This window comes from Gracilinanus agilis, chromosome X (assembly GCF_016433145.1).
Source record: "Gracilinanus agilis isolate LMUSP501 chromosome X, AgileGrace, whole genome shotgun sequence".
Classification (NCBI taxonomy): Eukaryota; Metazoa; Chordata; class Mammalia; order Didelphimorphia; family Didelphidae; genus Gracilinanus; species Gracilinanus agilis.
In genome coordinates, this window is record NC_058136.1 from 34,656,703 (window position 1) to 34,670,179 (window position 13,477).

General features: G+C 39.0%; 1 protein-coding gene across 1 annotated transcript; it reads right to left on the minus strand.

Moving 5' to 3' along the window:
- Window positions 1–6,002: 6,002 nt before the first annotated feature.
- On the minus strand, window positions 6,003–9,863 carry RLIM (ring finger protein, LIM domain interacting). Its single transcript, XM_044682621.1, has 4 exons — window positions 9,695–9,863; window positions 8,445–8,528; window positions 8,097–8,102; window positions 6,003–7,805 (listed from the first exon to the last, which is right to left on the minus strand). The coding sequence occupies exons 1-4, from the start codon at window positions 9,861–9,863 to the stop codon at window positions 6,190–6,192; spliced, it is 1,875 nt and encodes a 624-aa protein (XP_044538556.1). The 3' UTR covers window positions 6,003–6,189.
- Window positions 9,864–13,477: the final 3,614 nt, after the last annotated feature.

A 13,477-nucleotide genomic window follows, 5' to 3' on the forward strand; every position in this document is an offset into this window, starting at 1 on the left:
TGTTGAAGGAGGTGGTCCCATTTAGCAAAGCAGGAATGGGTGAGTGTATACAGGTAAAGCAAGGGATTCCGGAGATGAATTGGAAGGCTGAGGAGCACCCTGAAAGGGCACAGCACTCGGCTCCACAGTGCGAAAAAGCTACAGGGCTGTGCGTGTTGGGGAACATCTGCAGAAATGTTTCATGACCCCTGATAAAGCAGAGAAAAATGACTGTTTAAGTTGAAACTATTTATTTTATACAATACACAAAGAAAGCTAAAGTTACGTGGGCACACAAAAACAGTACCGTCTTACCCTTCTGTACCCAATGAAGAGAACAGAAACTTCGTGCCCACATTGCACTGCAATTCAACTTAATTGTTTCAAATCAAGTCGACTGAACTGGGAGTTACAAACTATATAACATCTGATCCGATGTTCTCATTCATTCAACAAGTATTTGTTGAACCAGAATGGAATATTCCCGTTTAAAAGAAAATGTTTTTTAAAAGCCCAAGGAGTGATGATCAAACACAAACGACCACTTCATGCATTTTATTGATAGACTATAATTTAACTTTGCAGTATGACATTTACATTGGAAATAAACTCCTCCCAAAAGAGAACTATCAAGAATAAACTGTTTTAATATGGCCCTTCAGGGTTTTGCTTTGAAATAAACAAGTTCATTTTTAACAGATTTTCAAACATTGTACAAAAAAAAAAAAAGAAATGCAATACAATCTCATTTAAACACAGGACTTCCCAACTGAAAGGTTTGCTGGAGGAGAGTGTCGAGTTCAGGTCAAAATGAAGGAAAAACAAGAAACCAGAGAAAGCAAGGCAGCCAAAGAAAATTCGTTCTGAGCTCCATTCTGTTTCTGGCATGAAAGAAGGGAAAGAAAGCCTCTCCTGCGGGTCAGGAAGCCGTGGGATGACAAGCACGGGTTAGTCTTTACACAACAATATATATATATTTCTATGCCTTGTGTGCACAGACACAAAGCCAGTATTCGTTGCTCTTCCTCTCCCAACCCCTTCCCCAGGTTCTCATGGGCTTCAGAAAGTTACCAGGTTTGTGACACAGACCCAAGTAAACATCTACCCATAGCAGCACATTCCCATGAGAAAACAGGCAGATACAGAAGCCAACTGCACACCTAACGGGACTAGAAACTCGATGGTATGACTCGACCCTAACTCCCTAAAGCAGCACCAGAACACAGGAGCAAATAGGCAAGAAAATCCCAGGGCTCTGCAGGTGCCCACACCTAAGCATAGCAGTATAAGGGCGTTAGTAAAGGAGTGCTAACTATTTAGAATGAAGGCTGGGGAACTGCTGCAGCCAAACCTTGGCAGGTACTGCAGTCAGTATACAAGACAGGGACTGCTAGAGGAGCCTTGAAAATACCAAGGCACAGTGTGGCATAATAGGATTGTTAACCACCTCAGCATCTCATTCAAATATATATGTATATGTATATATATATATGTATGTATATATGTGTATGTGTGTATATATATATATATAGAGGTGGGTGAGTATGTGTGTGCGCACATGTGTACACACACATACACACACACACACACACACATTTCTCTCTCAACCCAGGTGGCTATAATGCAACCTATGGGTGTGCTTTCTGAAAGTTGTTTTCAGAACAAAAAAAACAAATCCTCACTGCAACTGTATTTGGGAACAGAACTCAGACAGTGCTTTTGGTGCCTACAGAAAGACAAGAGACTAATTTAAAAGGTTCAAGGAAAAGGACGCCTCCTGAGTTGCAACATCGCCTTCACGGGACCGCGCTGCGTGCCCCAGATGGCCAAGCTCCAGAAAGTGTTGGATGCTCTCGCCTAAAGAAAATGGTGCAAACGACTCACTCAGGGAGATCTCACTAGGAAAAGAGTTTCAGTTAAGCCGAAGGCCCTTGATTTTCCAAACTGGAAAATTAAAGCAAGGGCAGGCCACAGACCAACATCAACTTAGGATTTTTAGATTCCAAAAGGGTTGCACATCAAGCTTTTCTCTTATCTTTCCAATCAGCATATCACTGGTTGTCTTATTGTCCCAAAGACCCCCCCTCCCCCCCAGATCACAAGTATACCCTTTAATCTACCAGTAACCAGGTAGATAACAGCCAAAAAAAAATACTGAAATGCATTTATACCTTTAAAATAGGTGCCTCGTATTTGTACATTTAAGGAGATGACACAAAGTGGTCATCAGTATAGGTCCATGCCAGGAGGTATGCCAAGACATATTTTGGCTTCTTTAAACTTAAAAATTAATGATTTTTGACAGGAAAATCATGTCAGGGGAAACCCCTTGGCAGCTTTTTCCTTTTGTTTCCCCCTTAAGGCAGAAGACCTAGCATCTTATTTTTGAAACTCTGAAAATCCCCCCCGTTGGAGAGGGTTTCAAATGGCCACAAGGTGTCACTGTAAGCCAGTTCAATGCAGGAACTGACCATGGCAAGGGAGCAACAGCTCTGTGATGTTCTTTACTCTCCCTCCCTAGCAGAAAGGGATTTGGAAAGTATCTAAGATTCAAGATAGCTTTCTTCAAGCCATCACTATTTGAAAAACAGAAACAATATTCCAATCATCAAGAATAATTTCAGAACATCTTGACACTAAGCACCAGAAGGATTGGGGGGGGGCACCAGGGGGGTAGAAGGGACAATAAGAGAAAAATTGCTTGAAGTAATGCCAATACCCTACCAGTTTCTAATCTTAAGATTCAGATGAAGGTCAACATCTGAAAAGAAAACTGAAAAAGAGCAACAAATCAAAAGAAACTCTAAAACCGAACAAGACCACTCTATCTCCCTCCAAACAAGCAAACCTTCCAGGACCCCATTTACATGGAGGGAGGTATACTTTTCTGACAAGTTACTCAAAGTGCTTCATTGTTAAGTGTTACTGAGAAAGCTTGCACTTTTAGAACCTAACACTAGCAAACCTCGGTTGCTTTTCTCGATTAGTCAAAACAAAAACCCTTCAATATATTTTTAATTCTTAAAAACTGAAAACAGTCCAGAAAATTCGTTCTGGCTTTCAATATTTCCCTAAACTGAAAAGAGTTAAATCTCATCTTATTTCTTGGGGTGCTTGTTTATTGGGTTTTGGGCCCAGGCCTCTTGATGATTCCATTGGCATAGGAAGCTTCCAGCATGGAAACTCCTTCTCTATTATTATCTTCCTCTACAGAACTGCCACTCCTCAGTAACAGTCAGAGAGAGTTGCCCCAGGCACTGAGAGGTTAAGTTAAGTGAACTGCCCAGGGTCACAGTGTGTATGTGGCAGGAGGACTGGAACCCAGGGCTTCTGGCCCCCAAACCAGTTCTCTCCCCACTAAATAATGCTGCCTCTGTCTTGTTGTTGCATACAGACTAAAGAGAACTGTTATGCAAAGAACTAAAACGAGAGATGCACAATGAACAGCATAGTCTCTTAAAAAGAGAACAGGCCCTCAAAACAATAGACATTTCAGCTGTTAGCTGGGAAAATATATATAAATTTTTGCTCTCCCCTGTACATCTGACCCCTGCTAATGATCAGGGCTTAAAAGAGTCAATATCTATATTCCCAGGAAGATACATAAGTTACAAATTTTGTAAAGTTAAAAAATAAAGTATTTATAATTAAGTAGTAAACCCCACTTCACAATCCAATGGAAAAGTAATGAGTGCTTCTGAAAAATAAATGTGCCTCCAACATGCATGTTAGAAGCATCGTGTGCATTCTACCGCAAAATAACTCAAACTGTTTCCAGTGCCAATGGAGAACAGCCCACATCCATGTTCATTAGTGTTTCTATTCTGGATGACCCGCTTCTTTAATACTTGCTAAATGAATACATCATAGAAGGTAAAGGAAGATGGCTGGAGGTGCCCTGTCATCAACAAAAGCTGCTTCTATGCCTAAATAATTGTGCTGCATTGGTCTCAAAGCCATCTGAAGCTAAGCATTTCCCACTTCCTCCCCATGCAATGGAATGTTCCGCACAGAGGAAATTATTTCTAGCCAATCAGAAAGCCAACCCCCCGGTGGATTTGCAAAGAGTGGCTTGCACATCCTCCTCAGAAGAGAAAGCAAGGCTGTGCTCCAGCAGGGAATGAACATCCAATTTCACTTTTTAAAAGATAAACTTCATCATGGATGCAGCATGAAAGTGACCTCTGCTTGCTCTTTTTTTTTAAATGAGGCTTTGTTTGGATTTTTTGGACCTCCGTTGCAAGAGCAGCACAAATTCTTGGTTAACTGCCAGGCTAATGCTGGTTAAGGTACCCAGACAATGTCCAAAGCAGACTCAGTTGTTTACACTGAAGTCCATCTGAATATCCTCGGCCCAGTTGGTCAGAAGTGCTGCTTAAACAAGGCCAAGGATGAGGGCTCAACCTCCCAATTGGGCCAGTTTGCTCTGCTTCAAAAAAAAACAAAAACACAAATCCTGTTCCATAAGCTCCATTCCCTACCCCAGCAAGGCAGAGATCTCAAGAGTATCTATTGGTCACAAGTAGCATCATCACAAACCCTTCCCCAACTACCAAGGAAACAAGCGGAAGGTGTGATTGGGTTCTACTACTAATGGGTAGAGGGAAGGAGAACAGGAAGAGCAACATCTTCAACTACAGGAAAGAACAGCACACCAAGCCCAATATCACTAATACTTTCAATGAACTTGGGGGCTCGGGAGGGGGGCAGCACTTAACTTTTCAAAGAAATGTATTAAGATGGCATATTTTCAATCAACGGACTAAGGGAGACTGAGCACGGACAAACCTTGAAATGACAAAACCTTAAGGCTCTTCCATTCAGAGCACCTATCTGTAAGCAGCTAGAATTCTGCTAAAATGCTTTTTAAGTCTTGCACCTCCGCTATCATTCTGGGGGCAGGTTAGCCTGTTAACATAGAGGTTGAGAAAATCTCAGTTCTGTCCTGTGGGGTTTGGAAAACAAAAACAAAAACTAGATCAAAATCGCTGAAGATTCAAAACAGCGCTTTCATCTACTCAAAAGGACTAAACAGCATTAAGCCTGTGTCCACCTCTCCATGTAAAACTGGCACATCGGAATTACTACACCTGACAGCAAGTTCAAGTAAAGCTCTCTGGAGCTCTCTCCTTCTACTGCCCCCCCTCCCCCCGGTCCTACCCCAATCTACCCATCTCCTTTCTGCTGGCATTCCTGAAGCTTCAAACATCATAGTTAAATGTTCTTTATTGGTCTTGAATGCAATTATAGGACTGAGTTCTGAACTTTGTCCAGCATTCCAAGGTAGCTGTAGCTGTTCACATAAAGGAATAATTCTAGATAAGCTGTTCTTGACAATCATATATGTCACAAATACAGCTTTGTATCACTGTGTGTTTCTACAGATAATGGCCCTCATTTGAAAAGTCTTTTTACATCTAAGCATAATATGCTTTTGAATTTTCAATTAATACAACACTGTACTGGAAAAAGAGTATTGAGCTCTACAAAAAAAAAGCCTTACATTTTTAACCCCCCTCCCCAAAGTGATTTTTATTTAAACAAGCATAGGCATTTTTTATGATTTCCACGACAAGATAAATATCCCAATTAAACTATCGTAGCTCACTCTACAGTGTGTGCCAGTGATTGGCTTAGGAGACAGCTATACAATTAGAAGACCCTACCCTTTAGTGTTATTTACACTGACATGCCCATCTAATCTGTAATTATAACAAATTATATTATCGATTTCGGTGAATTTAAACTAATGGCTGGAGATGGTGGAGCTTGAATGTCAAAAAGAAATTCACATGAAATCTAATTCCAATCTGGGCTTCCACTTCACACAGCTCTCTCCTGGATGGGATGGGGCTGGATCTTTTGAGATCCAAATGAAGCTGAGAGGAACCATCACTAAGACATTGCTTTTAAAACAATTAAGAGAAACCAAAAATACTTATGGATAAAATTATGTTCAATAAAACAAGGTACTTATTGATATTCAAAGTCAGATTTCCGGGCCCTAAAATGTTGCTGTTTAAAGTAATTGGCTTTTATTTGAGAATAGGAGTTGGGAAAGGGAGAAACATTTTATTGGAAGCAAAGATGCACTCCAGGATATTACACTTAAACACCACTCAAAAGGTGGTCATAAAGCAAGTGACATCTGTTTTCGCTTTTGCCATCACTATAAACAGCTAGCTGTAGAGCTCAAAGTCCAGATCACATTTAGACAACACTTTCTCTGTTTCCAGAGGTTAAGACTGCTCTCCGACAAATGGGACAAGTGGAATTTTCAGATAACCAACGGTCGATGCAGTGAACATGGTACTCATGAGAACAAGGCAGTTTTCGAAGCTTGTTGCCTTCGGTGTACTCGGTAATGCAAACACTACAGGTTTTCAATGCATCACTCTCACCAAAATTTCGCATGGCCAGGTTGTCAATCTGTTCTTTGGTGAGTCCTCTTGGTTGGTCATCATCCTCTTCATTTAAGAGGAAAAACTGAGCCAGGCTAAGGAAGGGCAAAGAGCCACTTTCTTCAAATGTGACCGAATTTCTATCCCTATCTCTATCCCTATTCCGACTTTCCCGTCTAATGCCCGATGAACTTCCTTCGTTGCTACCATCGTATAACTCGGAGTTAGTTTCTAAACTTTCAATGCTAGAGCTGCTACTGCTACTGCTACTGGCACCTCCTCCACCAGTGCTAGTACTGGCACTAACGCCAGATGCACCCATACCGCTACTACCCAATCCTGGGTTCTGAAGATCTGGATCATCAAGGGTTGGACTTAAAGATGGACCACCGGACTCTGTATCACTATCGCTGTACATGAAGTAGCTTAACTCACCAAAACCAGTCATTATCTGTCTCAACATTGTCTGAATCGCAACTGAAGTAGTCTCACTTAATCCCGTATTTAAGATTCTACGAATAGGTATTCTGATTGTGCTGACATAAGTTCTTACTCCTGCTCTTTCTGATCTTGAAAATGTACGCCTGAATCCTCCACGTTCGCTTTCGTAAGTGACTGTGTTATTGGTTGATTGAGATCTTGACCGAGTCCTGCTAGCTATGCTGTCTCTCTGTCTATATTCCCCTGGACGAACTCTTCTCACTTGAAGATCAAGAACTATGGTTGGTGGTCTCTGCCCAGGAGCTAGACTTTCATTACTTCCACTGGTGTCCGACGAACCCGATGCCTGAGGGATGTTTCTCATCTCAGAAGCTGAAAATGAAATTGCATTTTCATTGGCCAGGTCAGATCCCATCATGTGTTGTCTCAATGTCACGTGCTGCCTAGTTCTAGAACTCCCCTCAGCCTCATTTACCACAGAATGCTCGAAAGTCTGAGATGTGATATTATGATGGGCTCTTCGGGGAATCTCAGTTACAGATATCAAAGGTGACCTACTTCTATCGGTTCTAGCACGGATCCTCCGTTGCTCTGGACTCCTGCTTCGTGCCCTTCTCTGACCTCTGGGAAGAGGAGCTTCTTCAGTTAATTCCTCAAGGATACTCCTTTCAGATCCATGTGCCCGGATAAATGGGGACTCAGCTCTTGGTGTTTCAATGTCACTTGGGCTACTACTATTTTCGGTATCTTCCCCGATGGAAGGCTCTGCAGATGGATCATTTTCGTTCTCGGAATTTGGGGTCCCATTACGGTTCACATTTATTTCCAAACTGAATCTAAAATCTCCACTATTTGGATTAGTCCGGCTCACTGCTCTCCAAGATTGATTTCCTCTCTGTCCACTTCTTGTTGTATTTCCAGTCTGTCGGACTGAATTAAGCCAGTCAATGATGGAATCGCTGTTAGAGACATCGTCAGCTGATTCTATAAAGGGGGGAAAAAAGGGGGGAAAAAAAAAGAAAAATAGGAACTACAAAAATTAGGACTGTGAAAAAAACCACTACTCCTTAACTTCTCTAAGACTCCAAAACAACAAAATGAGAACTTAAAAGATTCAAAGTAGACTTCACATAGATAAAATAATACTGCAAATATTTCTAATTCTGATTTATGTGCAGAGTATTAGTACCCAACCTGAGCACAGTAAACAAGAGGAAGAGCTCAGGAACAAAAATCGACTGCTGGCTTCTGAGGCCAGACCTTCAGCTTCCCTACCTCCCACTGGCAAGGAAACGCCATAAAAGCTAAATATGCTGAAACCAGAACATTTTTATTTGCTGGAAAGGAAGTAACTTTTCAGTGAAAAGGAACTAGAATAAGCAATGGGAAACCTCAGTATAGTTGAGAAAATCAGGAAAAAATTCTCATTTTAAATGATGTAAAATCTATAGCTTTTTCTCTCCCAATATAACCACTGACCATTCACACTTAAAATATCACAGTGAATATTTCACTTTTGTGAAAATTCAGATTCATTTAGCCCCTATTTATGCATAATTTATAGCCCCTAGCCAACACTTAAATAGATTCCCCCGCCTTCTCCATCTCCCCAATATTATGTACCTCTGTTGTCATCACTGTTTTGTTGTGGGGGACCCTCTTTAATCTGATGAAGTCGTCTTATTAATTCTTCTTCGGTAATCTCACCTGAAAACAGTTGGAAAATGTTACTCAATTATAGAGGAAAGAGAAGCATTTGAAAGCTAACCTAAAAAGGATGAGACTTGAGGTTGGTAATCTTGATTAAAAGTCATTCTGAAGGGGTGGGGGGGTGGGGGAAGAGAGAGAGAATAAAAGAATCTCGTTCCTAGATTCTTTTGGGTCTAGAAAGCCTTTAAAGTGCCAATTTAAAATGCAAATACTCCAAAAGAAAGTCATTGGCAGACTATGAATCAGCTAATATCATAGCAGAGAGGCCAAAGAGGGAAGGGTCTGGGCACATCAGGAAAGATAGCAGGGGCCAAAGACAAAATTTCACTTACTATGCAATTCTGCCTTGGAACTCACATACCTCAGCCCCTCATCATTCCAATCTTAGCTCTTATTCCACAAACTCATTTCCTGTGCCACCTTCAGTATGTGCCTTAGGGTGTCAATTCCTAGTCTAGGCTTTGCTCATAAAACTGTTTGCTTAATGTATCACTTGCTGCTATATAGCTAAGGCTTTAAAACCCAAATAAAGTCTACATTTATTTCACCCTACAGTTTATGCCTATTAAAATGGCATTATCAATATGGGCACATCTGTACTACATATTCACAAAACTAGTTTCTTTTTTTCCCCTAGGGGTATTTCTAAAGAGATTTATGTCCAGCTTACATTAGCCACAGCCCTCATGTCATCTGTAGCACCCAAGTTAAATTTCCAAGTTAATACTACCCACTACCCTCCCAAAAGAGAGGATGAAAATAAAATGATAATTAAGTACCAATTTGCTTCTGGTCAGCAACAAGACAAAGGGCAGTAATATATAATGTGAATAAAATCAGATAACACAAAGCAATGGTTAGCCAACTCAAGAATCATTCTCTTATATGCATATAAACCTGTGTTGTGTGACCTTGGGCAAGTCATTTAAAACACTTTGGGCCTCAGATTCCACATCTGTAAAATAAGGGAACTAGACAAGATGATCTAAGGTCCCTTCCAAATCTAAACTAATGAGTCCATAAAAGGCAGCACCAGAATAATCATCATCATTCAAATACAGCAATACAATGGTTAAGGAAACTATCTGATTAAAAAATTAAACTAAGTTATTTAAAGTCAATAATTAACACATGTAAATCCCCAAAATTACATTACAACATACCTGGTGTTCCTAGCAAATTGTTATCCCTCATAAGCCTATAATCATCTTCACTCAGATTATTTACAAAGTGGTAGAATGCTTCCTCCCGATCCAGTCGATCCAGCTGACGCCGACGTTGTGCTTCAGAGGGATCGATGTTGCCTTTATCATTAGAATCCGAGTTTTCCATTTTGATGAATGAATGGAAAAATTACCTGAGAAAGAAAGGAGGAAAAGAGATTGCTCATCTTGAAAACAGCATATGGATCAACCCAAAAATATTCATTATACTATTCCTATCATTAACATTGACAGAATTCATCAGATAGATGAATGTACTCTACATGAACTTAAAAATTGGCCTCAAGATTTTTATAGTAAAAAGTTAAGTTTGCTAATAACAAATTTTTAAATATATGAATAGCTAACTTAACCCTTGTATACCTTGTACAGGTATACACTTCTGAGTAAGTATTCAGAAAATATAGAAGACTATCAGGAAAATTCAATAACTAAGAATTTAAAGGAATATAATATTTTTGCCAGGTTGCTAAGTGGTTAGCAAGCAATTTTCCATGCTAATGGAAGTGTACATTTTATGGAATCTACAGAGTGTGAATGATACAAAAACGAACTTTATTTGGTTTTATGCTCCCCCCCTTCAACTTCCCTCTTAATTATATTTGGATTAAGCCAACATTAAAATTAGCTTGCATTCCACAAGCCACCAACAATGGTGAGGAGGGGGTAGAGGAGGTGACCGGCAGTATTTCAAAGCCAACAGCAAGGGATTAAAAGTTCTTTTACTATAAGGTTTCCTTTCATTTACCAAAGATGCTGAGAAGAGTTCTTTGAGGTTTTTTTTTTTACAAAATAAATTAGAGGAGGGGGAAAAAAGATTCATTTCTTGTATGCATGTGAACATGGGAGAAGTTTGCAAGTACTGAAATTACAAATGGCAGTAGTGAAATTAAAAACTTCCCTTTACCACCCCCACAAAAAAAAAGAAGAAAAAGAAAAAAACTTACAAGAAGTTATTTTTTTCTTGGAAGCACTTGACTTTCAGTTGACCCAAAGGGCATTTGGGTCCAGGCTTAAGTTCCTGAAGCTCTCTCTACCTTCTTCCTAGATTATACTTGGAACTATTCTGTCATCTTGGGGGGAGAGATGGGGAAGAACGACTAAAATAAAAATTATAAAGCTTTTTAGATTGGCCAGTAAAAATGGGAAAAGAAAAATATTAACAACTCTTACAAAGACTCAGTTTCCCAAAGTAGTTACAAAAAAGATTCATCTGCTTTGGTAAAACTGTTTATAAAAACATCTATCTTATGTTGGGTCTTAAAGAAACTGGAGACTTTGGGGGGACCACAAAAAGAAAACTTAAATAATAAGTTAGTTTCCAATATCTTATAATGCAAATTTAAAAAACAATGGGAAAGGAACCTTTTTCCCAAGAAGCCCAACCTTAGAAACTGATCTCATATGGGAGGGAGGGGGCTAAGGGAGCATTTTTTGAATGTCAATGATAAATTCATATATACTTTTAAAATTCTCTAAACTTTTGACCATACAATTATGAACAATCCTGATTAAAAAAAAAAAAAGCAAGGCATCTATGGAAGGCCAAAGGAAACTGTATGCTCCCCAATGAGCTTTTTTTAAAAAGAACAGATGTGTTTAGATGGGACACAAACCCAGTGGGTATGAAGAGTTAACAGGAAGGCTAAAAAGCTAGGATCTGCTGAGGCTTGCAAAAAGAAATGCTCAAGATGCCAAGGAAGGTTCAGCTACACTCTGGCCAACTTTTCTTTAGCAAGGAATATGATCTTCCAAATGAAAAGGAGGTGGCAAAAATGATTAAGAGGGAAATGGAAACCAAGGGGTGGGAATGAAATCCAAGTCCTTTGGCTCCAAGTTCAGTGCTCTTTCCACTCTGCTTCCTTACTTTATAAGGTCTAGGAAAAATACTAAAATTCACAAAGAAGAGTAAAATAGTCAAGAATTCTCAAGGAAATAACAAGGAGGAGGGCCCTGAGCAGTACCAAATCTAAATGATACTACAAAGCAGGGAATAATCAACACTATTTGGAAATGGCCAAAAAATAAGAAAACCAATCAGCAGAATGAATTAAAGTACATGATATACAGAAACAAACAGTGATGGAAGCACAGTTATTTGAGAAACTCAAAGTCCCTGACTATTGAGGTAATAACTCACATTTGTAAACTGCTAAGACCAGAAAGCAATATGGTAGAAATTAGGCTTAGTGAGAGTGATGCCAAGTAAGAAGGAAAAAAAAGATAAATGTGCCACTGAAAGCATTTTTAAAATGCAAACAACAAAGGGGTGTTCATTATCATCTTCTTATTAACATCCCTCTGTTGTACATTTTAAAAATAAAGATAAATAGGACAACTGAAATTAACTTGCTGAATTTATAATATACTTGAAAACTCAGAGTTTCATAAGAGCTTTCCTTTTCTATTCTTCATATATGGAAATGTTTATGTGTGTTGTGTTTGTCAAATTCAGAAAAATAAAAAAGTTTGAAGGTTCTGGACACAGGGAAAACCAAATAACCCCCAACAGTGAAAGGACAAGAAGCAACTTGTTACTGATGTGGGAAGAAAAGCCCTAATCAGCTGCTTGTGTCCAGTGAGAAGGATTTGTTACAGCAAAGATAAAAATTAGTACAAAGCCGGAAGAATAAATATGAGAAAAAGACACTGTAAAACTAAAAGAATTCCTACATGGCCTATTTAAGCAAATTATTGATATTGTAATAAAATATATGATATGAATGGAAGGATTTAGGCACCAATTATAATAACGTTCATAAAGAACTGTAACTGATATAAATCAAAAAATATCTCAGCTGGCAAACACATGCCTAATTTTGTGAAGTGGAGAGATATAGCAGCCAGAGACTATTTAGAAAATAAACTGGTTTGTAATATTCTCGCAGAGAAGAAAAGCAAAAAGACAATGAAAATTACTAAAGAAAAAAATTAATAGGTTAAAAAACATTTAAAGAAAGCCAGGCAAAAGATCTGAGCCTAATTAAAGTCATCCCAAGATTAATTAAGAATGACAATGAAAGGATAAGAAACAGAAGAAAAATAGAAAGAACTTGCAAAAGGTTAAGACACACAAAAAAATCTTTTCACCATCATCAAGGACAGTGTGGTTCAATCAACTAGGACTCTTAACATCCCAGTCCTTCCTGGAATAGTCAGGAAAGGCAGCTGGAGACAACACAAATGTCAGGGTGTTTAGGAATTGATTCATAAAATAACTAAAGGAAGGGAAGATATTAAAGGCATGAAAAAAATCCTGGACCTTACTTTTTTCAAAGGGTAACCAAGAGAGTATCAGCAAAATTGCCTATCTACAGGCCTACTTTGCAGTCTACAAATTTTTTTTATAATTCTCTCTCTGCACTGAAGGCATCCTTGATGAAGCATTAGCAAGGATTAAGACAACAGGTTTTCTAAAGCAATATTCTACAGGACACATCCTTATCACCACACAACTAAGAGATATAAAGAATACAAGATCCCACTGGGCCTGTTTTGATGACTAACAAAAAGTTTAGTTCAGTAAAGGCTCTCTTCCAACAAGGTGTATGTAGAAAGGTGTCTCTTATGTATACATCAAAACCAAGCAAGATTCCTTGAAAATGACAATGACAGAGACAACTCTGTTTAATGAAGCATATCTATTGGGCAAAGCATAATACAAGAGAACATCTACTCCTTAGAGCTGTTCACCACTGTTATAGAACTCCACCAGAATCCAAG